The sequence below is a fragment of the Pollicipes pollicipes genome, unplaced genomic scaffold (assembly GCF_011947565.3).
Source record: "Pollicipes pollicipes isolate AB1234 unplaced genomic scaffold, Ppol_2.1 Scaffold_6686;HRSCAF=7923_pilon_pilon_pilon, whole genome shotgun sequence".
Classification (NCBI taxonomy): domain Eukaryota; kingdom Metazoa; phylum Arthropoda; class Thecostraca; order Pollicipedomorpha; family Pollicipedidae; genus Pollicipes; species Pollicipes pollicipes.
In genome coordinates, this window is record NW_023596921.1 from 45,874,848 (window position 1) to 45,902,075 (window position 27,228).

Here is a 27,228-nt window from a genome sequence, read left to right on the forward strand (position 1 = left end):
GTCTGTGGGATGATAATATGCCCTGAGGTCTAGGCTAAAACACATTTAAGCATGAAAATATGTCTCGCACCATAAAGAAGCGCCAATGAGGACTCAACATAGGTTACTAGGGGGTGAACATGTGCTTCGAGGACTAGAATAACCCCCTCGAAGAGCTGGGTTTCCCAAAATCTGGAGGGGCTCCTGCTTGGCCCATAGGGTGCAACTGACGTATGCAAACCATTTTTTTTAGAGTGAAATAACTTTTGGGGAGGAGCATGTTCCGAGAAAGAAGAGAAGAGAAGGGCGCCCAAATTGAGTCGCCCATTAGGATTGTGACAGCATCCCTGAGGTTTGGAAATGTGTCCCGATGGTGAGAAGGACATATTCAAGAAACAATCTTGGGGTGTCAGCCAAATGCTCAAAAGTTGCCCGTGGGGCGGAAAATACTCTTGAGTATTAAGCAGACGGGAAAAACCTGGGCAAAACTATGTAGTCATTCCCGTAAAGTCCGTCAATTGCCCATTGGGTTAGAACGCCATAAGGACTGGCATGATGCTTCCAGTTCTGGATAAGTGTCTCAGTACACTAAAAGTGCGTCCTCGGCGGCTGAAGGTGTCACGAGGGCGGCAAAGATGTTCTTAAGAAATAAAAGTGCCCCCAAGGGTCACATGAGCGCTTTGGCTGACGGGTTTTGTGAAAGCACACCGATGATGACTGAAAAATACGCACGAAAAGCCTTCCAAGACGTTCAAGTTTCCAAAACACGCCACATACCAGACAAACAAGTATTGGAAGAATACATTTAAGTTTCAAAGACGCCCATGCAGAATAACCGAACCTGTAGGCTGAAGCGCCCAGTATACGACAGAAATCGAATGCATCGTATGATGATTCTGCCGTCTATGTGCCACATATCAGCACCATCACGCGCCGCGGTCAAGCCTCGATTTGCTCTCGCGCGGTACACACGTCAAGTCCCGCATTCCTGTAGTTCGATGGTGAGCAATATTCACCGCCGATGGCGACGCGGCACCGTGAACAAGAGAAAGCTTTTGCCCCCTCCAAATTTAAGGGGGGCCTTTTTACCCAAACGAAAGGCACTGTAGCTACCCGAAGATAACCCAGTTGCGATCAAGGAGGCTTCATAACTGGGCTAGAGGGCAATAAGTTGGGCTCAGAAGGCCGTTTCCGACATGAAGAGGCTCGCTTTCCTGGATCGTAAGGCCACGTTTATTAACAAGGTAGCCCACAGTTCAGATCAGTAAACTCAACATTGTGGTAAGGAAGTCCCTATGCTGTCGAGCGAGGCCCTTAGGAGGAACCAGGAGGCCCCTGTTCTGAGTTAGGAGGCACCACCTTTATTGAGAAGGTGGTGCCTGCCCCATTTCTAAAACAGGAGGACTTTTTCATGTATCAAATGACCGTATTTCCGCTTCAGGATACCCTGTTTGGAGATAATGAGGCTCATTGGCTAGATTTGGAGGCTCCTTCGTGAATTGGAAGCACCCTGTTCTGGACTAAGAGGTCTCTCTATGCATCAGCAAGCCCTTTTCTGGAACAGGAGAACCTGTTTTAGGATGGTGGAGACCCATAGGTGAGTAGTCGGAAGGCCCCTTATTGGATTTTGTTAAGTGTCAACATTTATTTACCTAGATATGATGCATTTAACAATTTGATAAGGGAGCATATTTCCTCGGCGCTGCTCCCCTTTAATATGGCACTGCCCAGGAGCCCCCCCCCCCCCCCCCCCCCCCCCCACCACCACCTTGAGGTCTCGTTTTGTTCAGAAGCCCCCTGGAAATCCTTCCCAAAAATGATATTTTAGGCCAAAAACATTTAGTGGGCCCGAGTCAACATGGCGGGGAGCAACTCATCATTGGGGGGAAGGCGATTCCATAAGAGGAAGGGCCTCTCAAAATATCACAAATCGACACCCGCAGTCCTCAATTTCCAAGCATTTACTTCTTCATTCGAGCCTGAAAATGTCAAGTAGCGGCATCAGCAGTGCACTACGTGAGAAATTATCCCTGGACGGTCTGAACAAAAAAGGCCAAGCCCGGCTGAGCCCCACCTGGGCAACCTGGCCATCCCCTGGGATGAGCCCAGATGACGTCGTGCTGAAGTCCACCTTCTACCCTTCTCAAGCCCAGCGTGTGTCATGCTCCGCATGTGCTGGTTTCTTGCCTCCAGTCCACCTGGGTCCAACCCTGGCACGGACTTGTGCCCAGCTGGAACGCAGCGTATATAACAGCTGGGTCCTGACCGGGTGTCAGCTGGAGCCCAGCGCCTGCCCAAGCCAAGCTGATGTTCATGTACTCGCCCAGCATGTGCCCGGGTGGCGCGCAGCTAGGCAGCGGGCAGACAGCCCAGTAGTGGCCACGCCGCAGCCCGTCAACAAAAATGCTGTAAGGACCTTTGTAAAGCCATCTGGGGCCATGCTGGGCACCCGGCCTCCCCCCACCCAGTCCGTCCACCTGGGACCGGCCGGACCTATGAAAAGCTGACTGGGAGCCTGCGGCTGTGGTCGAACCGACCTGCCCTATCTGCGCGCACGGTCTCCTGGAGCTACGCAAGTCTTAAGCACGTGCCCGCTCGCCCGCCCAAGGCCACGGGCCACAGTCGGTCCGTGCCGGCACACCACGAGGTGCTCGCTGACTTATGGCAGGGCGGTGGGTGCACGTGAACGGACGGCGGCGGGGTCCTGGTCCGGTCACGGTCGGTTGCTGCGGCGCAGGCGTCGGATCGCTCAGGTACCTCCGTACCGGATGGTACGCCAGGTACGGAACGCACGTAAATGACATTAAAGAGCCTCTGAACAGGCAAAAACTAATCTTTCGCTGGTTGAGAGAGTGGGTATTCGCGAGGTTTTCAGGCTTATTTCGCTGTCTAGGGTCCCTACGCTGCTGTTGGAAGCAGTATGTGTCAACTTGCCGGGTCAATCCGATCGCTAAGGAGCCTTCCGCGCTGCTCTTGATTTCTCAGCATCTGCTTGGACGGCCCTACGCTGTTGTCGATATCTTGCTTGTTGTTGACAATATGTTAACTTGCCAGGACACTCTTGATCGATCACGGGCCCTCCAATGATTCCTTCTATTTACTCGAAAGGCTTCTTACGCTAGTGCTGGGGAGCCCATTCGTTTACCAGACGGGGTACTCTCGGTTGCCCAGGGACCCTTCACATCGGTCTCGGGTTTTTCCCACTTGCTCGGAAAGACCTGTGCTATTGCTGGGGCCCATTTAAATTAACGCACCGAGGCACTCGAAGCTAAGGGGGGGCCCCTCCATTTGAATTGGAGGCCCCTCCATTGCTCTAGAACACGTTCCAGTCGATCTCTTCTGCAGAGGACACTTCACTATTGTGAGCACTCTTTCTACACAGGCACTCTTCACCGCACAGGACGCCCGCCTCATTGGTCCTGGACACCTCAGACTTGCTCGGATGACCCACCTTGTACCTCCATCTGGTCAAACACTTTCGATCGCTCAAGAGCATACATTCATATGAATCCATCGCCAATGTGACATCGCCGCGTGCCAGCTGGCGATCATCTCACAGTGATTTCGATCCACGTGCCTCTTGACTCAGGCGCTTTCCACTTTAGAGCGGTGCTTCGGAACGGGCGAGAGGTACTGTGTGGTGGGAATCTGTCGCGTACGGCGGCCATGGAGCCTCCACCACAGAGGTTTAGTTTCGTAAAACAGGTTTGGGGCACTGAGCGGGAAAAATGATTAAACGTTCCCCTAGAATACACTTAAACACAGGTCTCACCTCGGATTTGAGCTAATTTCCTCCCAAAGCTAGAGAGTCAGAGAGTTTTCGCCAGCTGAATAGGAATATATTTCCGCGCTCTATCTCGCCGTAGGATGGTGTCGTTTGGCATCGTTATCATTGGTTGGGTCTTGTTGGTCGAAACCATATTTCGGCAACCCACGCTGGGTCGATGTTATGTGGCTTTAGACGTTGTTGAACGTAAATTGGTTCGGAAACAAAGGATGCGAATTGTTGTGCGCGGCTTTTCAAGGCTGTCATGAATTACTGTTGTTTTGCTGATCATTGTCGGACGATTTGCGCTGTCGGTGTTGTCGCGTGGTGTCCATCGGCAGGATTTCGTACTGTTTCGTGGAATACCCACGTCGAAGTGGAGGTGGCACATCTCAAGGATACTTCCGAACGAAGCGTCTAGTAAATTCGTTACGTTTTTGGCTGCTCATATTCGACCGGTATGTTTTAATTCTCCGATAACGCGTCGTGGTGAAATATTGTATCGATCGCAGCTTGTTGCAGTATATATACTTGAACATTGATGAATGATTCCAAAACATTCAGGCAATAACACGCAACTATACCAGAGTTAACAAGACATGTGAACCTTGCAATTAAAACATGTAGAATGCGAAAAAACACGAAACGCTGTAGTAAACATGGTACGAACACGAAGCTTTAAAGGTTGTCGAGCTCCGTCAGCCGCACTGAATTGACAATCACATTGCAGTTTACGCTTTCTCTGTTTCTTTGTTGGACTTGTTGTGGGCGTGCCACATGATCATACTAAACCTGCGCGTTTCGCACTTTTCTTACGTCGATGGCCGACAAAAGTCTGTTCTCCTGAACAATCGCCAGCACCATCCTCTCTTGTTGTAGCGATTGCATTGCACACTCACAAAAAACGCATGAAGCATCAACGCTGACAGGCCAGCTGTATCTTGGCGAGCTTGGTGAACAGTCCGGAAACACAAGGCGAGATAATAACGATGAAAGAAAATAACGATGGGGACATGCTCAAATTTCAAAACTCAGAAAACTTCAGGTTGAAGTGAAGCCAACTAGACTGCAGTAAACTTGTTTGCTTGTTATTCTCTTATTTTGTAAGTTTTTATTAGCCCTGGGTCCCTTTCCAAAAAAATGTATGTTCAGGCAGGCGTTGCGTATCATTGTGTGAGATTTACGCGGATCGTAAATTCACCTTCCGTCATCGTAAACTCACGATACAATACGTGATTGTCACGGTGACGCTAAGCACGTTTATAGGAGCGGAAAACGCGTCGTTTTACGACCGCCGTAAAATCGCCCATTTTATTCTGTTCTCACCAGACAAATCGCACCCGAGCCTGCGCGGCAGTGTTCATCCGGACGGCCGCGCGTGGGGATCGCTGTCATGAGGTAATATACGAGTCTGGCCTAGATCCAGCCGATGAGAACAGAACATGCGCGGTCGGCACGACAATCGGTTGTGTGCTTGCGTAAAGCCGATTTTAAGCGGTAGTGAGTCACCAGCGACCTACGTGCAGTCATGCTGGACCGCTCGCATCAGTCATAAGTGGAGGCGAGCAGCCCGAGCGCTCGGCGGAGCTGATGATGCAGCAATCCGAGCATGCGGCGCAGCGGGAGGAGCGGCTCACCTCCATGCTGGAGCGAGTGCTTTCCAGCCAGCAGCGGTCGCAGCACACCTGACCTCGTCCGTGACCCTCAAGGAATTCGGCGCATGGCACCAGAGGTTCACCGACTTGACTCCTGACCCGTCTGGAGACTGCTCGTCGCGGAAATGAAGGCGGCCCTGATGTCGCTGCATGACGACGAGTGGACACGGACAGTTCTGTACAGTTTCCAGCCCGCTCCGAATGCCAACCTGACTACTATTATCGACACGATGGAAGCTCGTCTGCATGGTCAGCGCAGTCTCATCCTGGAACGACGAGACTATTACTCGCGAGGCTCGGAAGCTGAGATCCAGCTAAGCGAGTCGAGCTAAGGTCCAGCCGGTGAGAACAGAACACGTTTGGTCGACTTATATAAACGGGGCAAGTGGTGGAGCCTTCAAAAGAGCCCGCACACACAATACGTCATTAGCGTCCTCCCCACTGAGAGCTTGCGCAAGATCAGCGTCCATCCCTGTTGCCGCCAGCCGTCAGAGCATGCGCAAGATCAGCGATCATCCCTGCTGCCGCCAGCTGTCAGAGCATGTTTAAAAGATTATTCGCGACGGCCACAGCGGCTAATAAATTGCATCGCAAACAGCTTTATTCACATCGCATATCGGCTTGGCGCAGCAGCGTTGCATGGCCCTGGTGACCGAAGGGCGCGCCACTGGCACGCGGCCCAGACAAATGGGAGACGGTGTGAGACGGCTGGGGGACGGTGATCAGGACGGTGCACTCGTACGCGGCTGGGACGTGTTCTCTCCGCCTCGATCTCCGCCCGAGCACACAGCCGCCGCCAGAGAGCAGCCCACGCCGCGGGATGGGTTGTCTCCGCCCCGATCTCCGCCCGAGCACACAGCTGCCGCCAGAGAGCAGCCCACGCCGCGGGACGGGTTCTCTCCGCCTCGATCTCCACCCGAGCACACAGCCGCCGCCAGAGAGCAGCTCGCGCCGCGCTGGTGGTAGCCGGCTGGTGGTGGATTGAAGCTGGAGCCATCCATCTGATACGCGCTGTTGCCAGCATAGCAGGCTATCGGCGACGGAAGCACGCGTAGTGGCTAACCCAACGCATCGGGATCAGTTGTTGTGACGTCACTATGGTGCAGCGCGCCTGCAGTCAGGCCGGAGACGGAGACGGCGCCGGGGAGGCGACCCAGCGGCCTGGCCAGGTCACAGGGGTGGCGCGAAGGCTTCATTTGTGATAAGATGGCTTGCCTTTACCGTTGTGTTTACTTGGGGACGGCAACGCTACCAATCTGCTGTGGGTCATGTCCACGCCTGTCTCCATCAAATGGTCCAGATGCTACGGTACGTTGAAAAGATCAGCAAGTCCAAACAGACTGCCATTTATCTGCACATCATGCATGCTTCTTTAGCTGCTTTCACCATGGCCGTTTCGTTTGTCATCAGTGGAGGCTTACCTAGCTGCCAGGTGCTAACTCTTAACGCACAGAGGCTTTGACAATTGCCGTGCTGTACGGCATCAGCTCGTTCTGAACCATGCTGATTCCGTTCAAGTTCGTGTTTTGCCGCAAACCTGTTGACGACCGGCTACAAGGCCGTGAACGCCGAGATCAGGGCCCTGATCGTCGTGGGTCGCCAGCCGAGCTGTCTTTAGCTCCAGCAGATTGGCCTTCTGCAGAGGCGTCCCTCACAAAACTTCTCTCGTCTCACGAGCGCCGTGACAGCGGAGCCGATCGCAAGCATGTCGGCTGCCATCATTATTTAGATCACGCTGATGATATCTCTGGTCAACCTTTTTCGGCACGGAAAAACGGTTACCTGGCTGTCCTTCACATCTTGTGTCAGTTCCTCGCCGCCGGCACGTTGGCCGGGCCGTGCAAAGCCAGCCAGCGGATCTTGAACCTGTTTGGCGAGAGCCGAGAGCTGCTACTGGAGATCGATTGGGAGCGGTCCGAACTGAGTAGCGAGGCGGCCCGGGTCCGGAGGTCGGTGCTGCGCGATCTGGACACCCGGGGCGACGCGGCATTGTTCCGCTTGCAGTGATCCACGGCGCGTGCTCAGCATCGCGTCCACCATCATGACGTGCATCATCGCAATGGCGCGGTTCCATGCCTCGGAAACGGGAGGCCACGACGTGTGGGACGGAACTGTGGCAAACGACACAGGGGCCTAACATCAGGGCGCAGAAGGGTCACTGCGTGATCTCGTGCGGTTCCACACAGGTGTATAATCCCCACACGTGGCGACTTGTGGGACATGGACCCGTTGTCTGGCGACAGCCAGTCACTGTTGGTCAGTTCAGACACGCACAGGATGTGCGTGCCTGCGTGCAATCGTAAGCACGTCACTTAACCTCACACCACGCAAGCACTTCTCCTCTGCCTCTAGGGCAATGTTCTCAAGTATGTTCTGGGCCTGCCCCCCCGTTCTGAAACGTTCCTACGCCTATGTTCAGGTTATTCACTTTCTAAAATCGGCTGGGGGCTCAGCCGAAAGAATTAGCCTAACCTGACCCCCAAAACATGATTTTCGCCGGATTTCGGCCAGTAAAATTGACATTTTTGATGCTGAAATAACCAGCTTTGTTTCACTATTTTGTACATTTAAAATTTGCCCTCTGCGAAGAAATAACTTCCCATTTCAAGTTAATGTGAGTTGCCTTTCTGTGAAAAGCTTAGAACGGCGCTTAATTCACAGAACAACATTTTAGCAAACCTTAGTAAAGGATCAGTGATGTTAACGCGTCTGCGCTAACCACTGCGCACCTGGGAAAACCAGAGACACATGATTCGATCATCCCGCGGATTCTCCCTTCCCGCCAGGCTGCGAGGCGGACGAAGCCACAAAGCCTCAGCACCGGAGTGTGACGTAAAGCCCCACTGACGACGACGACTACTGATTGCTACCACTGCCGCTGATCGTGTTGTGCAACCACCGCGGCCACGATTATGCGACGAAACACCTCCCACTGTTGGCGAAAACATGCGTTAACTTTAAGGTGGGCCTCTCTGCACTTTTCAAGCTAACATGTATTGCAGCAAATTGTTTTTTTCCCAACATAGGCGTTATTATTTGAAAACCTTGTCAAACATTTGTATACTGTCTAACATGTGAAGGAGTTAGCGTAATAAAAACATTAGGTACCTACTGCACGGCATTTGGCCCAAAATTAGCTGATACTGATAGTGATGTATTTAGTTACCTACCACCCAGTATGTTAATAGTTCAGGTAAGTGTTCTGTGTTTCTTTTGGTCAAGTATTTCCTCTTTACTCACATGCATCAAGGCGGCTCAAGTCTGTATTGGGTGGAGCTCACCCCCTCGAAAGCATAAAGTGACGTCCCCTGCCTATGACTCAGGGGCCTTACACGTTGGTCGCGGGCTCTTCAGTGAACGTGCTCCATCATGTGTGTCCATATTTATCACGCCATGTTTTCTATGGCTGTGCAAAGGAAGATGGTTTTCCGTATAAACAATAGCATACATTAGCACCTTATGGCTTGATCGCCGAAATCCGAGGATTTTGTGGAAGGGGCCCTGAAGTCTAGGAGACTAGTCTAGTCTAGTCTAGGGGAGTCTAGCAATTTTGCCTGCCCCCTTGTAAAATCGTGGATCCACGTCTGCCTGGGGGATCGAACCGTGAAAAACGATGAAGCCTACCCTCAAAATTCTCCAATAAACAGGCTTTTCTCCAAGTTTGGCCCACTTGTTTCTCAAAGTTGGGGCGAATGGGACCTGAAACCCGCTACCCCCTAAGTAAAAAAAAAACTCTGGCCCTAGAAACAGCCGACAGCCGGAAAAGTCCGGAAAAGATCCGATCTCCGGCATCTGGTAAGTCGGACCGCGCGTTTTGGTGTCTGTGGCAAGTCGCCGATGAAGTGAATCCAGTGACGTCAGATAGCAGCTCACGCAGTGTGAACAAATCTCGTGGTAACTCCATCGTACGCAGGATTTTGCGAGGCCCTGTGCCTCCGAAATAACCGCGGGAGAGGTGGGTGTGGGACATCCTCAGCTGTTGAGTGTGTAGTGTGTCGCCGTGAATGGGGCTGGAGTTCACGTTGCAAATTCCATCATGCAGGTGGCCTTCCCCGTCCGAAGACAAATCCTGGCTACGTCCGTGCCTGTGGAGTGTGGGGCGCCACGTGGGCGCACGTGCTAAACACATTGAGCCCAAGGTCAGACTGCAAAAGGACGGGGCAATCTGGCGTAGTGCGATGTTGTGGCCTATTTGCACTCAGATTTGTCACGTGTTGAGTTAGGTTGGTACACTTATTGTGTGTGCGCCTGGTTCAGTATGCTACAGGTGCAAGACCATAAATTTGGGGCATTAAGAGCTGATGTTTTAAGGAATCATAATGCCACCATTGTTATTTTCAGCAAAATACCACCAAGATATGCTAGCATGCCATTTTCATGCAAAATGATCCTAAAATTCAGCTCAATTTAAGGAAAACCAGGCTTCTTGAATGCAAGCATCATGTTTCATGCATCAGTGTTACTGCAAGAATACGTTTTCACAGGCTGGGTCTGTTTGTTCACGGGTGTGAAATATAAATAATTCAGCTCAATGTAAAAAACCAGGCTTGTTGTATACAAGCATCAAGTTTTATGCATCAGTCTCACACATATCCTACTACAACTACAAGGATGCATTTTTGCATGCTAGATGTGTGGGCTCACAGGTCTGAGATAGTGTTTAAAGGCTGGCCATTCAGTTTGTGCTACCTGAGACTGACAAATTGAAAACACTGACAGATGAAGATGTGCTCATTCCATTTTGATGAAGGATTGCTTGTGGTGCACCATCATCCAAGCATGTGCTTGGATGAGTCCACCACAAGCACTCTTGAGGTTTCTGTCATAACCAGTTCCTGGTATGGAACCAGAATAACCCTGAAATCAGCATTCAAGCCAGAAATCCAGAAAGAAGCAGGATCTTGCATTGAAGTGTGTAGGGAAAACCAGGTAGAACTGAAATACAGTTTGACACCAAGCTATCAGACCTGACACTATTCAAGGTTGTGCTTGGAATATGCACAGGGATTCAGCAAGCATTAAGGCCCATCATGGATGTGGTGCTTCATGGCTGAACCACTGTGAATTAGTTTGAAGTGTTTGGTGGCAGGAAGCCAATATGAACAAGGATCTGAGGAGCCAGATTCTGGTCTTCATGAAGGAGCTAGCAGGAACTAAAAACCTATAGTTTGTCAGGAAACCAATGAGACACAGAAACTTTATTTTATGGGTTTGAAAAAGTGACAAGGAACCAGTGGGGTGCAGAAATTGGGGTTTGGTGTCTCAAAACAACCAGTGAGATCATGGAACCAGGAGCTGATGTTTGTAAAAGTCAGCGAAACCAAGGACCCAGGGGTTTTATTTTTATCATGGACAGGGGAGTGTGGACCAGCTACCAGCATGGATATAGCCATGTTTTTGGCATTCAGAAAACAAGTTGGCATGGGAGGGTTCTAACTAGAATCTGGATTGGACAGTTTGACTAGAACATTGCATTTTAAATACTGCTTAGAAAAAATTGGATCTGATAATATCCCATTTTGTGAAAATTGGGTACATGCTGTCACCGCTTTCCCCTCCCCCCCCCCCCCCAGCAGTTGCACCCCACGGGAGCCAGGAGCACATCTGGCCCCAGGCTAAAAGGTACTGGGTGGAACAAAGTTCAGTAAAAAAAAAGCACTCAAGCATTAAACTAGAAATTCACTAGGTGTGCATTGAGGGTACATTGCAGGGAAAATGTTTGGTGTATACAACCTGGTATAACGTTTTTGGCAGCCAGTGATCAAAGATGGAGTGACGCAGGTGTTGCAATGGTACATTCATTTGAAATTTACATACATTGTATACCCATAGCCTTTGCTGGAGACGTTCAAGGTGTTTTACACCACATTACACTGACGGCATGTGTTTGCTGACAACACGTAAAGCGGAGAACTCGGAAATGGGAGATGTTGTGCGGCAAGAACATGAAAGCATGTTAGTGCGTCACAATAGCCCAGATCATCTAGAAAGCGACAGTATAAGTTATTTAATAGACTTCACTATTTTTCTTCGTTCAGGCGCGCAAGTACATACAACATGGAACCAAAGCCGTGCTGCAACATCTCATTGATCTGTAATACCGTCTTCCGGCAGTCAGCATGCAGCTGACGTTAATTGAGGTTTGATTCGTTCTTTTATTTCAAGTTGAAGTGTGAATAGTTGACCTGAATAATGCGATGTTGTGCTTCAGAAATGTCTGTAAAGACACCTTTTCTCAAACGTCACGTGTATATCCTCACTGATAGGGAAGAACACTACCATTCCGTAAACATTTTAGTGCAATCCAATCCACGTATGGACACACTCGTTCAAACCACATGTTGCAGATGCTTTTGCACTCCTTACTTCACTTCGCAACATCGTCCCGGAGCGAGCTATCATACACAGACAGAGTGGAACACAGATGCATGCGTCAGTTGGTGGATGGGCTTATGCCTCAGACACACTGCTTCGAGCACGTCAAGCTTTATATTGTCGTGGCAGCGCGCTAGGACGGACGTGTTTTCTGCCAACGTCTTACGTGTGGGTTCCGTGACGTGGGAGCCAGGGCTTCACCCTGTGGGTTCATGGTCGTTTTTCATCGCTGTGTTTGTGGATGGCTGCCATTTAGTGTTTTTGAATTAATATGATGTGTAGCGAAACAGCTGCAGGCGTGGTTTAACACGCTGATAAAGCGGAGCTTGACGAATGGCTCCATTTTTCGACCGCAAAAAACAACCATAATCACTTCTATGTACGTATGAAAGAACTCAGGAGCCCTGAACCATATCGATATGGTACTGACCTTCCTGGTTTGCGACTAATGCGAAGTTTTCGGGCTTCACACTGGATCGTCGTCTTGTGTACAAACCTCATATTGGGCTCTTCAGGGCGAAGTGCTTTAAGCGCATGCATGCTCTTGCCAGCTAAGCAATTTCCCGCAACACGTACGGAACAGATATAGTCTCTTGAAGCTGTGCAGGAGACGCGTTCGTCCAATGATCGGTTATGCTTGCATTGTATATGACAGCGCCTCAAACCAAAAGGAAAACGTCTAGACTCTTCACCATTCCTGTGTCTGTAGCGAGCTTAAGTGTTTCAGACAGCCTTTTCTTTTCGCTGGTGGAAGCTAAAGAGCCACCCCTGGCTCTGGGGCGAGAGTTGCATTGACTACGCGGTCAAAGAAGCGAAGTTCCAGGCTCGCCTGGTGTATGGTTTGTTGTTCTCGCGCCTGCTCGTCTTCTTTCGGAGAGGGCGAAAAAGCTATTCAAAGCCGATGCTTCTTCACATCAGAGGCGGGATGCAGGAGACAGGCATCCAGATATACGAGATCGCGATGATGCCATCAGATCAGCAGCAGCCGCCTTTAATCAATGTGCTTTCATGTCCAGTGTGTGATCAGACCCTACGCTTATACCAGAGAGGATCCTCATCCCGGGTGAGGTTTGAGCAGCATGCAGCGGAAGGAATCTCCTTAAAGGACGGATCTGTTGAAGATTTTTACGGATGGTTTTATGGGATCAGCTGGAACTGGATGTGCTCTTGTCTTAGGTGATAGTTGTCGTGGCCACCATCTCGAATGGCTATGTTTTCGACTGAGTTCACCGCCATTCTTGCAGCGCCGCAGGTTTAGTGATATCGCGAAGCACGTTTGTATCCTCAGTGATTCGACGGGCTCACTTTTATCTCTAGACCCGACCTCCGAGTCAAGCGGTTATTCCCACGTGTCTGCTCAATGTGGGGCGGCTTTCGACTTGCGAGCGACTAGGGCTTTTTGTTAAATTCATGTGGATTCTCAGCCATGCTGGAATTTCTGTGAACGAACGTGCAGACGAGGCTGCGCTGGTGGCTAGCAGTCAGTGCCGTCCACTTTTTATTGATCCGCCAGCCCGCGACCCGCAGAAGGCTGTTACGGAAGGTGTGCAAAAACGCGGCGGAGGAGGCGGAATGCCACCAGCAGCCCCTTGAAGGAATTTAAACGCCTAACGAGTGGGACGCTTCACACCGCAAGAGCAGATGGGAGGTCTAGGTAGACTGCGACTGGGCCAGGCGTACACAAACCGTTCGTTTCTTCCGGGCGCCAGCGCGCCTCAGTGTGTGATGGGTACGATGAACGGCTCGCGCTCGAGGACGTAGTAGTAGCTCTCCGTGAAAACGGTGCAGTGAGGTGCAGTACTTTTGGACAGCGGCCCCTGCGCAGCTGGCTGGATAAGCTCCCTGCAGCGATGTAAAACTCCTCGTAGCATTGTTATCTTACGTCGATGTGTGGGATTCGCAGACGTCCTGGATCACTGTCGACAGACTCCATATATGTGAAGCTGCATTCGTGCATGAAGGCACTTGATTTTTATCTCAATTTTAGTTTGCTGAGAGTGACGTGACTGAAGGATACTTCGTGACTTGACCAAATGCATGGTCTGATAGCTCATTGAGGGCACAAAATGACCAGCATAGTCGACGCGCCCTTAGAGCACAAATAAAGTAGTTTGACCAAAGTAGCAACAGCCAGAGTCGTGTGTACTGTGGACTTTCACGGGTATAATGTCCATGGCCGATTTCGCTCGCCACCCACGGTGTGCCCACGTCCACCCGCTGCCCATTCCTAATCAGCTGTGCTCACGCGCTACTCAGCCGTTTGCATTTTCCAGAACTTGAGTTCAAGTAATGGACAAGTTTCAGTAAAGTACGCCGGAAGACTTATTTATTTACGTTTATCATGGCTGAAGAGCATGTCTACCATGCTGTGTATGAGTGGGACCGATTATAACGAAAGCGGCGCAAACGGCGCAAAGCCCGACATCCTCCCATCCACACCCGCCTGTGCCCACGACCTTCGTCTTACAAAACACTACCCAATGTAATCATTTCCCTCCATTCCATATGGGTTCACATGAGTTAACCAACCCGTTGAGTCCTCAAGCACGATGTTATGGGTATATCATGCATACATTAAAAAAGACGGTGGACTCAGCATGGATGATCTTCTTGGAAGTTTTTTGGATCGATCAGATGGCTATCTTTCTGATGACTGATGGAGATATCAGATCTGATGGTTGTATCTGATATCTAAGATATACGATCTGACGCAGATGTCATCTCTTATGATCTTTGATGAGATTCGAGCCACTGCACGGGACGTTTATGCACGGGCTTACGTACGCTTATTGCAATCTTTCGTTTAAAATGTCACCAAAGCTCTTGCAAAAAGAAGGCATAGGTTGTTATGTTGTATGACATTGCCAACCATAAAGAATCAACCATGGCCAACGTTCCGTTCTGCATTCGGCTTTTTGTAGTGACTGTTTTGGACAGAGTTGATATAATGACATATTTGCAACATTCAAGTTATCACGGTACAGGTTTAACACAGATTCCACGCGTAGGCTTATCAGTCTTTGCAATGCAGACATAATGCAATCATACCACATGTATATCGCAATACAGGCCTACATTTTCGTGGACCACATACGCACGTCTGTGACAGGCAACGGCATTCATCAGCGACATAAAGAAAAAACACTCGACGATCCGGTGCTACACGTCCTAATGGACGTGATAAAATTAGGACCATTAGGACATCCTAACACGTCCATACAGATTAACGGTTTTACGCGCATGTGGTCAAAGTGAAGATGATATGTGACGTCGTTTTCTTTAAATGGAGCCGTATCACGGGAAAATTGATCTTTCATGACCAGAGGGGTTGTAGTTGGACTGGTAATAACTTCTATATTGGAAGATATCAATTGGATCTTTTGTTTTGGCAGTTGTGATGGACGACGTTGTGCAGTTTTTCTCACCAGCTTTGAAGCCAAGGGCATCGTTGTCTTTTTTAAGGACGTTCGATGCGTGTTCTGGTGATCTGTTTTGGTTTGTTGTTTTTCAGTGCTACAGACTGTGACGTGGGCCGGTTGATGCGATCCTCCACAGTACGCTCGTCATAATCGGCGGCAGGGATTGGCTGGACTCGCATAAGCTCCTGTGTACGAGGGGCCATGGCAGGCAGTATTGAATGGCACGATGGATGTTATCCCGTGTCACATTGGGTCGGTGCCTGTCGGGACGTCTACCTCCACCAATTAGGCATTTGCCGGCGTCACTGGGCTTTCGGTGGACGCTGCTTGCAAAGGATCTATCTAAACCATCGACTGATGGTCCAAAAAGCCAATTGTATTCCGAATGCTTTCCGCGATGGTAATATTCAAATCTGACGTATGTTCCGGTCATACTGGAACATACTGATACTCACTGGCTACACAAAAACTGATGTACATATGACGGACATAATTTTGAAACATGTTGGGGAGGACCGCTTAGTGAGAAATAACCAAATGTTCCCACAAAATATGTTCACAGATGGATTTTCCATGCCGCATGCTCTTGTACAAGATTGGGTGCACAGTCCGAAACCAAGTTAGGGGAGCCTCCACCGCTGCATAGAATACTACATGCCTATTATATTGAGGTCGGTTGAAAAAATGGCATCCACACACAGCTCACAGCCCAGCACTGACCTACTCTCAGTATTCGTCCCACCCGTATTCGTAGGTGTGCATGGTGCACTATGGTCTTTGAGGCTGGGGGCCTGACCTGACTGTGTACAAGCGGCCCGGAGGCGTCGTTTAAGTAAACTATTCACCTAAATGATATGCATTCCTCAACGCCAGGTCTCAGAAAATTTAACCAAGGGCACCATGGATGGGCACATTTTGATGGTTGTTCCACCAATGTGCCATTGCATAAATCAAACACTATACCTTTCACCTATGCAGGACCCCACACAAATCTGTACGTCCGTTCAACGTGCGCCCCGCGTTTTTTCAGGTCGCATCCAGTGCTGCTAAATCAAAATTTTGTCAGAATCCACTTGTCATTGTCACAAGTCATTGTAGTGCCCCAAAACTCGCGTGGAACAACTTGACATTTCAAAGACGTAGAGAAAACAGTAACGCACTTTCTTTGATCCATAGTTTGTTTTTTTACAAATGGCTGTTAGATAGCCGATAAAAACCTAGGATGGAGGTCTGGGTGACACTTGAACGCAGCAGCGACGAATGGTAAAAGATGCATCCTCCCATTACAGTTAGGGCAAAAACAATACTTCAACGGTTTCTATGCAACGTGATTTATCATTTCGATAAAATGTTGTTAGCCTGTAGTTGGCTTCAGTTCAGTCATATAAGCCACAAAGAGCAGCTTTAAAACGGGCCCCTACTCATCTGAAAAAATGCGGCCGGAAACCACAAAAAATGCATGGTGTTAGGGGGTAAGTAAATGTACGTATAAAACCACGATTATTTTGACTCAGTTTTACTGAACTACATGACCAAACTCCGAGGTATCGTTTCATACGCCTAAGAACTTCATCCGGTCTCGCTGACAGGCGTAAGTCGGTGCCGCGTCTAGGGTGGCAATCGACATTCGCTGTCGGGGTGGATGAAACTATCGGGGGGGGGGGGGGGGGGGCTAATCTGGCGCTCGTGTCACGATCCCGAGTCGTTTATTTTGTATATCGCCTTGCTTTGAGCGTGGCTGTGGATCGGTGGGTTGTGGACAGATCAAGGCACGTTAGAACTACACCAGCGCGTCTGATCAGTGACATTTTAAGTTATACTGCATTTGGACTGGTTGCAATTGTCTCCAAATAATAAATACCCCCGTCATTACCTTGTGGTGTGTTTGTATCTCCATGGCCCATGACCGTGTGATGTGATAGAACACTTCAACGATGTTGGATATGCTATTAGCATGTAGATTGCAGCTTCCAGCCTCATTCCATGCTGATAGAGTTTGTTGATGCTTGCTGCCTTGTTGTCATCAAATATTGTTCATTTTTAGCATGTTTCTCTATGTGAGCCTACAATACATGTTCTGTAGGCATGTGGCTCATTTAAATTCGTCATGAACTAAAAGAAGATGCATTGGGCCTAAGGATTATATTATGGTGCACAGATCAAGGTCAGGTCAGGTCAAAGACCGCATGAGACATGTAGGATGCACAGCATGATGGTCCAGGGAGTAGGCAGCATCCCCCCCATTTCCTGTAGATGACATTTTGCAGGATGCGGGATATCATGAAGTATGGGCCCTGGTTCTTCTGTTGGATCGCCTGAAACGTGAAATCAGATCGTAGCCATTGAATGCACCACATGATGCAAACATTGCCCATATGAAATGTGGGAACTTTAGCCTATAGCTCAAATCCTTTGCTAAGCTCTGAATGGCAGTCAATAGTGCCTTTAGAAAAATGTTTATTGATCTGTTTTTTGGTGGAAAAGATGGAACAAATGGTGTGAGGATGCATAAAAAACAATGAAAAGGTGTCGTTTTCCCCCCAGATGTCAAAGAGATTCAACACTGAATAACGCTGATTTGTCTTAGGAAAATCGTAAGAGCGTCTCAGGCTTCTTGTATCTATGCCACTCCGCAGCGCATTACTTACGTTCCGGTACTATCGCCTCGGCTACGCCAGGTCATCTTTGATAAGCCAGGTCGGATTTGCCATGTGTGATTCGGTCTAAGCTTTTGAATGTGAAATCTGTGATTTGCTGGAAAGGAACTGACCACATTTGCCCTAGCTTGCCGTCACTACACCTGGCGTCACGCGCCAGGTGAGGCCAGGTGTGCGATTGCACGGACCGGACATCACGCGCACGCGAGCTGTCCATCTAGATTTGCCCGTTTACGACAGCTGGTTTTCCACGTTTAATGCTACGTCTCGGCAGCTAAAGCCGGTGGTGACTCAATCTAACTTCAAAGCGCTGACCAACGCACTGCACGATTTGTGTGGCGAACGCGAGACTGCGCGACGCACGGTTGCGCCAGTAATCAGTCGGGATTGTAGGCATTTCGAAAAGCGGTGGCGAACGCACCACGCTGTCGCCGAAACTATCATCTGGATCATTACATCACCACATGCGCCGCTTCATTGCCCGGATTTACGACCCAGTTGTCGTTCCGTGTATTATCCCATGTAGCCGAATACCACCGATCTACGTTGAGTCGCCGCCGCCGAATACTTGAAGTAAGCCGCCCTGGGCTTGTTTCGGGTTGCCTACCTTGAAAGAAGGTTCCGTTCCTGTAGTACCTAACTTCAAGGGATGCGCCGGAATGCGCTTTGAAGAGGCTGCGGAGAGCGACAGATGCTTCGCGGCGACGTTGGGGAGCGTCTACAGTCATCTATGGATGCTGTTGCTGCCAACGCTGAATCGGCGTGGGCAGTGACGATCAGAGCGGATTTCTTAAGGGTCAGGAGTGCGCAACGAAACCTAGCGGCAACCGCAACCGCAGTGAGGAATTTGGGAGCTTGATATGAAAGCTGAACACGGAACTAGGAATTCGGTCATGTAACGTTTGCAGTTGTAATCCTCGGATGATTACATAAAGTATTTCCGTATCATGGCGGCTTGGTGCCCCATCGGCTTGGCCGTAAGACCAAGATTGGCACCTGTGTACTCTATGGAACCGTTCAACCCAAGTTTTCATTGGTGCCATCTCCATCCATCTACGGCGTCATTCAGAAACAATAATCAGGCCTCATTGTCCGTGTTAACGTTCCCGGAGCACGCGCTGCGACGGGTGGTCAGCAAAATTACTCTATTTTAGTCGGAGTTCCGCTGCCCATTCATCCATGGTGCCAGGCGGAATATGATGGAATATCGCTCGTCGCTTCGCTATATGTTTCTCCGCTTCTTACGCTGTGAGTTATTGAATCAAGGTTTACTTAAGCTGTCCTGTCAGTTTGTGAAATTACTATTGTAAACCAAACGAAGCGTGGTAATTAAGCTAGACGGGATATGCTATCAACACAGGACGAGAGGTTGAGGAGTCATGTTTCCGGTCGTGTTTAGGTAAATCTGACAAATAATAGCAATTAGCTGACTGAGAACTGTCCAGGTAATAGTAAGCGCACCCCCAAACCAGATCAACAGTTGTCCAGCGAAGGGGTGGGTCAATTTTGTCCATATATTGTTTGGTTTGGCGTGTATCTGTCCCGTCTGTCCCATTCTTCGTCGTGCTCGGGCCGCACGGCGAGTCGGCAAATGGCATCATTCGGATATGATGCACGTGCGCATGAAATACCGCGCCGTGCCGAGTTTCTTGGGCACGCGGCTGGCGGCTGGCGCGTGGCACTTGAAGCAAGGTGCTCCTTCGTCCATTGGTTTTGTACTGGTAGCGGTGGAATGCGAGTGGCGCGAAACAGCCAAGCAGCCGTTCGCAGCCCTTCCCACATGTCGGTAACCTCAGGTCGGAGCGACCATTGGCACATAGTGCTGGGTAATAAAAAGGAAAACGCGTGGTGGCAGATTCACGTCGCTCGGGTCCCATGTCCCGTGCAAGGAAGCGGTTAGGACGGTTTCCCTGTGCTGGCTGGGTGTCGCGTTTCATGCCATGCCTCGGCACCCACAGCTGGCGGACGTTCCATGCCGTACCTCGGTAACCAGAGCTGGCGGACGTTCCATGCCATACCTCGGCACCCACAGCTGGCGGACGTTTCATACCGCGCTTGGCAGCCAGTAAGGGTGGATGCGTAATTCTAGTTTCGGAGCGCCGACCAACGTACCGTCCGCAATTCATGGGATCAACGCGAATTCGCGTGACTTTTCATGGCGCCAGCAATACGGCAGGTACGGCAGGAGTATCCGCATCTCGAAAAAACGGTATCAAATGCAACAGGCTGTCGCTTAATCTGTAGCCAGGGTCGCCGCGAAATGTACATCGCTGCATACGCCGACTTACTTTCCGCGTTTACCATGTACTTATTCGTCTCTCTGTGCGCTATCCCGCTCAAGGATTAATTCAGCTATAAGATTGCCGTTGCACATTTTTGCGTCATCAAAATGTCGCCGGCTGATAGCTCGGTCGCCGTCGGCGAGCGTCTTAAGTAAGAGCGACGAACCGCGCACGCGCGCCTGCGGTCGGCAGCAGTAACCTACTCAGGCTACGTAACCTATTAAGTAAGTTATTCATTCGTTGTGGCGAAAAAAGTGAGCGCCAGTGGCGATTGAACGCATTGCTTAAATTCTTGCTGTTAGGAATGTCAGGGAGACCACACATATCCAGCCCAGAATAATTTATAACGAGTGTAATAAGAAGTCGCGAAATTTAGTCATTTTTAAGCGAAGCCCGCTGCTACGGCAAAAGAGCACGCCCACTGTTCTCACGAGGTACGCTGTGGAAACAAGACAGATTCATTACAGCGGCGCTGGCAATAGTAGTGGCGAAATTAGGCGAACATTAATCCGGCTCTGGCAATGGAAGCATGGGCGGTTTCCTTGGACTCCTAAGAATGTCTGACGACACTGACCTTGCAGTGGACACTTGGAGAACAAGATATGACAGCTGGACGATCGCTGATTTTGTCTTAGTAAGCAGGTCGTACGCTGGTTTCAGAGAAATGCCTGAGAAGAGTCTTCTAGATTAATTATGGTGCTACATGCGCCTCAATAGCCTCGACGTATTTATTTTATGACAAAAAATCAGTAAACGCCATGCCGGCATTTTTATCAGGTTCCATTACACGCCATGGCGGGGGAGGGCGGTCGCCAACATGGAGTTTGTTTCCGACAACCCGCATGCGTCCCTGGTACTCATCACATCACACCCGGTTCCTGTCAGGTATCCCGGCAGCCAGGGGTCGGATCAGTCAGAAAAACCTGTTATGATGTTAAAGGCATCCAAAAATAATGCACACTTATATCGTCCACTCAACGCAAGGTGTCTTTGCGTGCGTGTTCAGTGTGTCAGCTCCTTCACTTAGCACCGCAAGGACTGGTCGTTGAAAAAATGTTTAAGTTATGCTATTATTTTGAGTATTTTTCAATTATGGTTGCCATGAGAACCTACCAAGCGTTTTCATGTTCCAGGGTGGTCCAGACAGACGCAGTCATGCCTGAAGGTCCGGAGCTCCATCTATCTTCGCTGTTTATCAAGAGAGTGAGTGATTCAAAATCATTCATCGGCAAAATTGTGGAGCGGCTGCCCGCCAACAGAGAGCCAAGGCTGGTGGATTTCAACAAACGCCTCGGTGACAACGCGTGTTACACTCTGACGTCATGGTCTCGAGGGAAAGAGCTTATGTTGACAGTGAAGCCACTTAAATCGAAATATCCAAATGCATCCTACAAACCGGAGGAATGGACAATTCGCTTCAATTTTGGAATGACTGGGTGCTTCAAATTCACGAAGACTGCTGACACACCCAAGCATGCCAAAGTATGGTAAGTTGAAGCAAAACATCAGATTGCCCCATCATGCGCAAATGACCCGTCATCAACCTGAATGATCGTAGTTCGGAGATATTTTCAGCATGATTAAAATTGACATTCATGTAGACTTGTGTCACATACTCACGTCATATAAATGGGGCCTGAGAAGTGGAGTAACGTTGGCCAGATGAGTGGAAATTGTCCGAAATAGGTTTTCAAAGCGGAATCCGCGTCCAACATACCTTGGAGATAAAACGAGGTCAAAAGAGTCACCCGAGGTCACTTTGGTCATTGATTCCAGCCGACCACGAGAAGTGCTCAAAACTCCCGGAAGGTAAATGTTTTGTCAAGTTACACTTTGTCTGGTCTCAATTTACATCATAAGTGGCATTTGTAGTCTAACGTTTGCTGGTCACCGACATTTCAGGCCAATCATTCTTGCAGAGATTCTAGATTGACGGAATGGGTCACTCAGCTGGCACAACCAGAATTTTGTCTCGCGTTTGACCGAAAGTGCCACACGCGGTGCGAAAGGGCAGCACTTATCCTGACATTCCCCATCGTCTTACCGGGAACGGTGTGACATCGCCCCGTAGGTAAGATTCACGGGGCGAAGGAGAGTGTGTTGTTTACCGTGGTGGGATTTGCCGATATCCAACTTAAAGCTTCGAGGTTAGCAGGTAGTGTCCTGCAGCAGGTATTGTTTCCAAATATCAGGAAGCACTCTCTGTGGATGACCACTAAGCAATAAGATGCGCAAGACTCATTGAAGCTTTGCGCATCTAATGCAGCCATTGAGCATAATTTCGTTTTAATTAACAGGTCAGATTAGATAACAACGCATGACTAGTTTGTAGTGGCGTGAAGTTAACGCCACATCATGGCGTTAAAGTTAACATCACGTCATGTGGTTGTGATAGAAAGATGAATGGGTGAGAATGATATGTAATAGGAGTCAAATTCGAAATCAGTGTCCCAAAATACCATCGAGTTGGCCCATGGCCCGAAGTAGTTAACTGAAGTCAACTTAAATCAGTGACCTCGGGTAACATTAAGGCTTGGACCTCGTGGAATGCTGGCGTAGGGTCCTTCTACACCTATTTGAAAGTTAGATTAAATCTGAGCGTCATGCGCTGTCGTCCGTAAACCGTTTTTTTAAGATGTGCAATATAAAGTATTTTAACATGAGCTGTAATCACACCTGAGTGTAGCGTTATGTTATCCAAAACGCCCATCGCCCCTGGTTCCGTTTCGGTCGTGCTCTTCCCCCTTTTTTATCCATGTGTAACGTAGCTTACGAGGGACGGAATCCTTAAACGCGACCTTAAAAAGTGCAGTGGGGGTGTTATGTGGGCACGGGTGCACGTTTTATCAAAGGGTTTCCCCGATAGAAACAACGCTGTTTGTTTCGTTTCACCAACGCACAGGTAATAGTATTGTGCTTAGTTCGTCTCAGAAGATGAGTCTGATCACTGATGGCGCCTCGCACGGCCCGAGGGTCGGTATCGGAGCAGAGATCGACTGCGACTGCTGCTTCAGCTTCCGCACGGCCGGCGAGCCGTCCTACACGCTGAGCTTCGTGGACATGCGCGGCTTCGGCCGGTGGGTAGCGAGTCCCGAGTGGTCGAAGGACCGCGGCCCGTGCATCCTGCAGGAGGCCGACCTCTTCCGTGCCAACGTGCTCGACAATCTGGCCGTCTCCGTCTTCAACAAGCCTATATGCGAGGCCATGCTGGATCAGCGCTACTTCAACGGGGTCGGCAACTACCTGCGCGCTGAGGTCCTGCACAGGTGGGCAACGTGAGGTGGCGGCCTGGTAGTAAGGTTGGCAGCAACTGGCTGTAGCACCTTCTGACAGCTCGTTTTTAGTGGTTAGACGCGGCTGATAGAAAGTCCTAGGGACGAAAATTGCGGAACTTAGTAAAACTCCGAGGATTGCACAAGTTATAGGCCAATGTAGGAAAGTGAAGCAGCAAAATTTAAAGATAAGTTGCATGCTAATCCCTTAGTCTTGGCATGGAGCACTGAGCATTGAGCCAGCATGTTTAGAACGAGAGCTGGCTGACATCATTTCTAAAATGCCGTAATTTGTTATAACGCATGAGCTCGTTTGAGCATGAGCACGAGCATTGTTGTTTACATCGATCAAGATAAAGACGTTCCCCGCTCATATCTTGGCAGGGTAATGGTGGTAGTGCATCGGGCGAGCTGCGCGTTTGGGAAACTAGAGGGACGTGGTTCGATTCCCTGCGTTACTCCCGCCCCTTTATTGCCCAGGGCGAGGGACAGGCGACGCCATGTAGTCTCAGCAACGCCGTGATGCCAGCAATATGCTGCTCCCTACATGCCTCGGCATCCGCAACATCTCTTATATAACTTTCGAGCTGGGATGACGATACCAGCTCTGGGCGCTTTACAACCAGTTAGTCGTAATCAGTTCTGGAGGTTGTGTGCAACCAGACGTATGCCTAGTTTCCACATTTACGTAATGGACGCAAGATCTTTGATCCTGATTTCAGCTGGTTGTTTGGTAACTATAACCTCCGGGCTCCTTGATTCAATGGACCGTGTTGCAAACCCCGGTCACTCATTCCTGATTTCCATTGCTTTTTTCATAAACAAATCAAGGATCCTAGTTCCTTCACACAGACTAGGGTCTGGTTCCTGGTTACGATTGGTTTGTCACAGACTCGTTGGCTCATTCGCAACCGCCAGCATGGGTTATCTTTTGATTATCACCTGCGATGGAAGGCATGCCAGCTGAAATATAAGATAGCCTGCATATGTCCTGTAATATTTACTCGTGCCACGCGCGAAATATAGGTACAGGTAGCGGTGCACACTGGTTCCTGGCAGGAATTTTTGGTGAGATCCTGGTTTTTGCTGTCTTCGCTGAGCGTAAAGTGGATCATGGCTCTTATGTCTTTAGTATCATTCCAGGCTGTATTTGGGTTCTTGCCAGATACACGCCGTCAGGCCGTATTCCGTGTTGGACCTTGGTTTTTGCTAGATATCTCGGCATAATTGCAGACTGGGCCTTACTTCGTTTTGATTCTTGTGCATATTACAAGTCGGATCTTGGTTCTTGCAAGATCCCTGGTTTAGTGTCAGGCTGGATCCTGGTTCCTGCTGTTTCCTGCAGAACAATTGAAGTGGTCGGTATTGGATCCTGGTTCCCGCTGGTTCCCTCAACAAAGTTCAGTGTTGGATCCTGGCTTTGCTTAGGCCTTCGATTTCACTCCAAACCAGTACTGAGTTATTCTTGCTTCTAGAACTAGGAACGTATACCGGGAGGAAATCTTAGGAGCCTGGCGCAAGTCTGGTCGTAGCTCAAACCAGCTACAGAAACTCTTGCAAAAAGGCTAGCAGAACATGATTTGATGTTTTTATACGACTTAATCCCGCCAAAACTAATGGAGTTATTTTGTTGCGTAGCTACTGTCTGTTCCTGAAATGCAGAATTAAGACAAATGGTGTACAGACAATGCTGTGTTGGGTACCGAGTGGTGAAACGTACGGCGAAGAATGAATGCTTCAGGTACCGGGTGAAGACCAGGTGTTGAAACATGCAGAGGCATTTACATAATGTATTTTCGGAAAGGCCGAGCCTGAATGTACCCCACCAGCTCACGCCGAAATGAGAAAAACAGGTGTTCGAAGTAAGAAAAGGATAGAAAGTAGCCCGATTGGGCCAAAATGTTAACTATGTGTCGCCATATTTGCTCACACCAGTCGGATTCCTACGTTCCGCCGCCGTGACCCACCTGTCTGTTTGACCAGGCTGTCTGTACGCCCGTTTGAGAGCGCACGGGACGTGCTGGCGCCGCTGCCGCTAGAGCTGAAGGTGGGTCAGACGGACGTGCTGCACATGTGCCACCAGCTGGCCACCGAGGTGGTCACCATGGGCGGCGGTAAACGCTACGACGTGCAGCTGGAGGCGCTGGAACCGCAGCCGGCCGTCAAGAAGGAAGAAGGGGATGAGGTTGACGCATTCGAGGTGAGAGGGTGCAGAGTTCTGTGGGGCCTTGCTTCCTTGGGAAGCATTGGTTGGCGTTCGGAATGGTGGAGAGATGCTTTGAGGCGAGCTTGACACCAAGAATTGCTACGGGCGCGCCAGCACACCCACGAACACACGTCGCTTTTTTCTGCAAAAAAAGAAACTCGATGCGCGCCGCCGCTCCCTCCCCTCCCCCCCCCCCCTTCTGGAGCACAAGCGACTAAAGCGTCCATATTGGCGCTGAAGGCACATGGCATCATTGAGGTTCGAACCCGCTCGGAAAATGGCACGCTTACACCAACAAACCTGACGTCGGGAGATTTTCGAAGCGCGCTAATTTTGTTTCAGGCCTGGCTGCAGTGCTACCACCAGCCCGGCATGAAGAATCTGGTGGATAATAACGGCAGGACGATATGGTTCGCAGGCAGCCCTGGGCCACGAGCGCCTAAAGGTACTGCCTTGCATCCGTTTTTTCGTTGTTATTTATTGCGTGTGCCCTCTACCGGTGGGTATTCATGAAATATGTCAATATAGACACAGTATCACAAGAGACCCCGACTTCTAGTTGCAAGCACACCTGGGCTAAAGTTGTTGCACGCATCACGCCCGGCTCGACTCCGGGTGCCAGCCGCTGTTGCGCCCGCCCCTAAAGGCTGCAGCGGTGCGAACCGGCCTCGTCAGGCGCTCGCTTCCTCTGAGCAGCGGCACGGCAGGGGACCAGCTGCCGTGCGCACTCACTGGATACCCAGGAAAACTGCAGGAGGCTTACCAGAGTGGCCCTTGTTGCTATAGCGAAACCATGGGCGCTGTGTGCAACGTCTTCATTTGGATTGCTTGCTGTCTATAGTGCCGCGTGACAGGCTGTTTGGCACGCTTCACTGCGTACGCGAAGTGACTTAAAGCTTTTTGCTTACGATAAGTTTGGATTTGTTACGTGAATAATCGTCTGAATTGTCTGCCAATTTTGTCAGATGGTAAAGCTCGCCATTCGCCGAAGAAAAGGGCTTCGTCCAAGGTTCCGAAGTCCAAGAAGCGAGGGGAGGAAAACAATGAGGATGACCTCGTGCAAAGAGGTGCCAAAGCAGCAGCGGGCAAAAGGACGAAGGCGGCTAGCAACTCGCGTAAAAGGACTTCGTCAATGGTGCCGAAGTCCGAGGAGCCTGAGTATTCGGATCGAGCCAAGAACCTCGTGAACAAACGTGCCAAGGTCTCATCGCGCGAAAATACTAAGATCCCGCATAAAATAAGCGACCCTGAGAAGAGCACGCGTGCGGCTAAGCGGACTAAGAAGTCGGCCTCGTGCGAGGAGACGCCAGCGGTTCTTTGCAGTAGCACGGCTCTCGGTCACGCCCAGTCCGAGGAGGGCGACAGGCGGACGAGGCGGACCGGCACCAGTGGGAGACGGTCGCTGAGGCTGGCTGGCAGGGCCGGTGGCTGCTGACGACGCACTGCGAATGCAGGAGGTGGTCTGTGTCCCCCCCCACGCAACCGTGTACTGTCTGCGCTGATCAGGGACGAGTGAAAGGATTTATTTCCGATGCGTTGGCTCCTTTTGCACTTTGAATGAATCGTTGACTTACGTAATACTCAGGTCTCATCGTTATCAATGTCTCGCTCATTATC

At 50.0% G+C, this 27,228-nt stretch overlaps 1 protein-coding gene across 6 annotated transcripts; it reads left to right on the plus strand.

The window, feature by feature from the left end:
• The first annotated feature begins 1,760 nt into the window (after nucleotides 1-1,760).
• On the plus strand, nucleotides 1,761-27,228 carry LOC119107795 (endonuclease 8-like 1). 6 transcript variants are annotated; one of them, XM_037231344.1, is made up of 7 exons: nucleotides 9,397-9,539; nucleotides 15,757-15,865; nucleotides 21,267-21,620; nucleotides 23,148-23,399; nucleotides 25,389-25,605; nucleotides 25,954-26,056; nucleotides 26,577-27,228. In XM_037231344.1, exons 2-7 carry the CDS (start codon nucleotides 15,849-15,851, stop codon nucleotides 27,044-27,046), a joined length of 1,413 nt encoding a protein of 470 aa, XP_037087239.1. In that variant the 5' UTR covers nucleotides 9,397-9,539; nucleotides 15,757-15,848; the 3' UTR covers nucleotides 27,047-27,228. The 6 variants fall into 6 exon arrangements, with proteins under 6 accessions (XP_037087238.1, XP_037087241.1, XP_037087243.1 ...); XM_037231343.1 differs by lacking the exons at nucleotides 9,397-9,539; nucleotides 15,757-15,865 and adding an exon at nucleotides 1,761-2,759; XM_037231346.1 differs by lacking the exons at nucleotides 9,397-9,539; nucleotides 15,757-15,865 and adding an exon at nucleotides 9,303-9,355.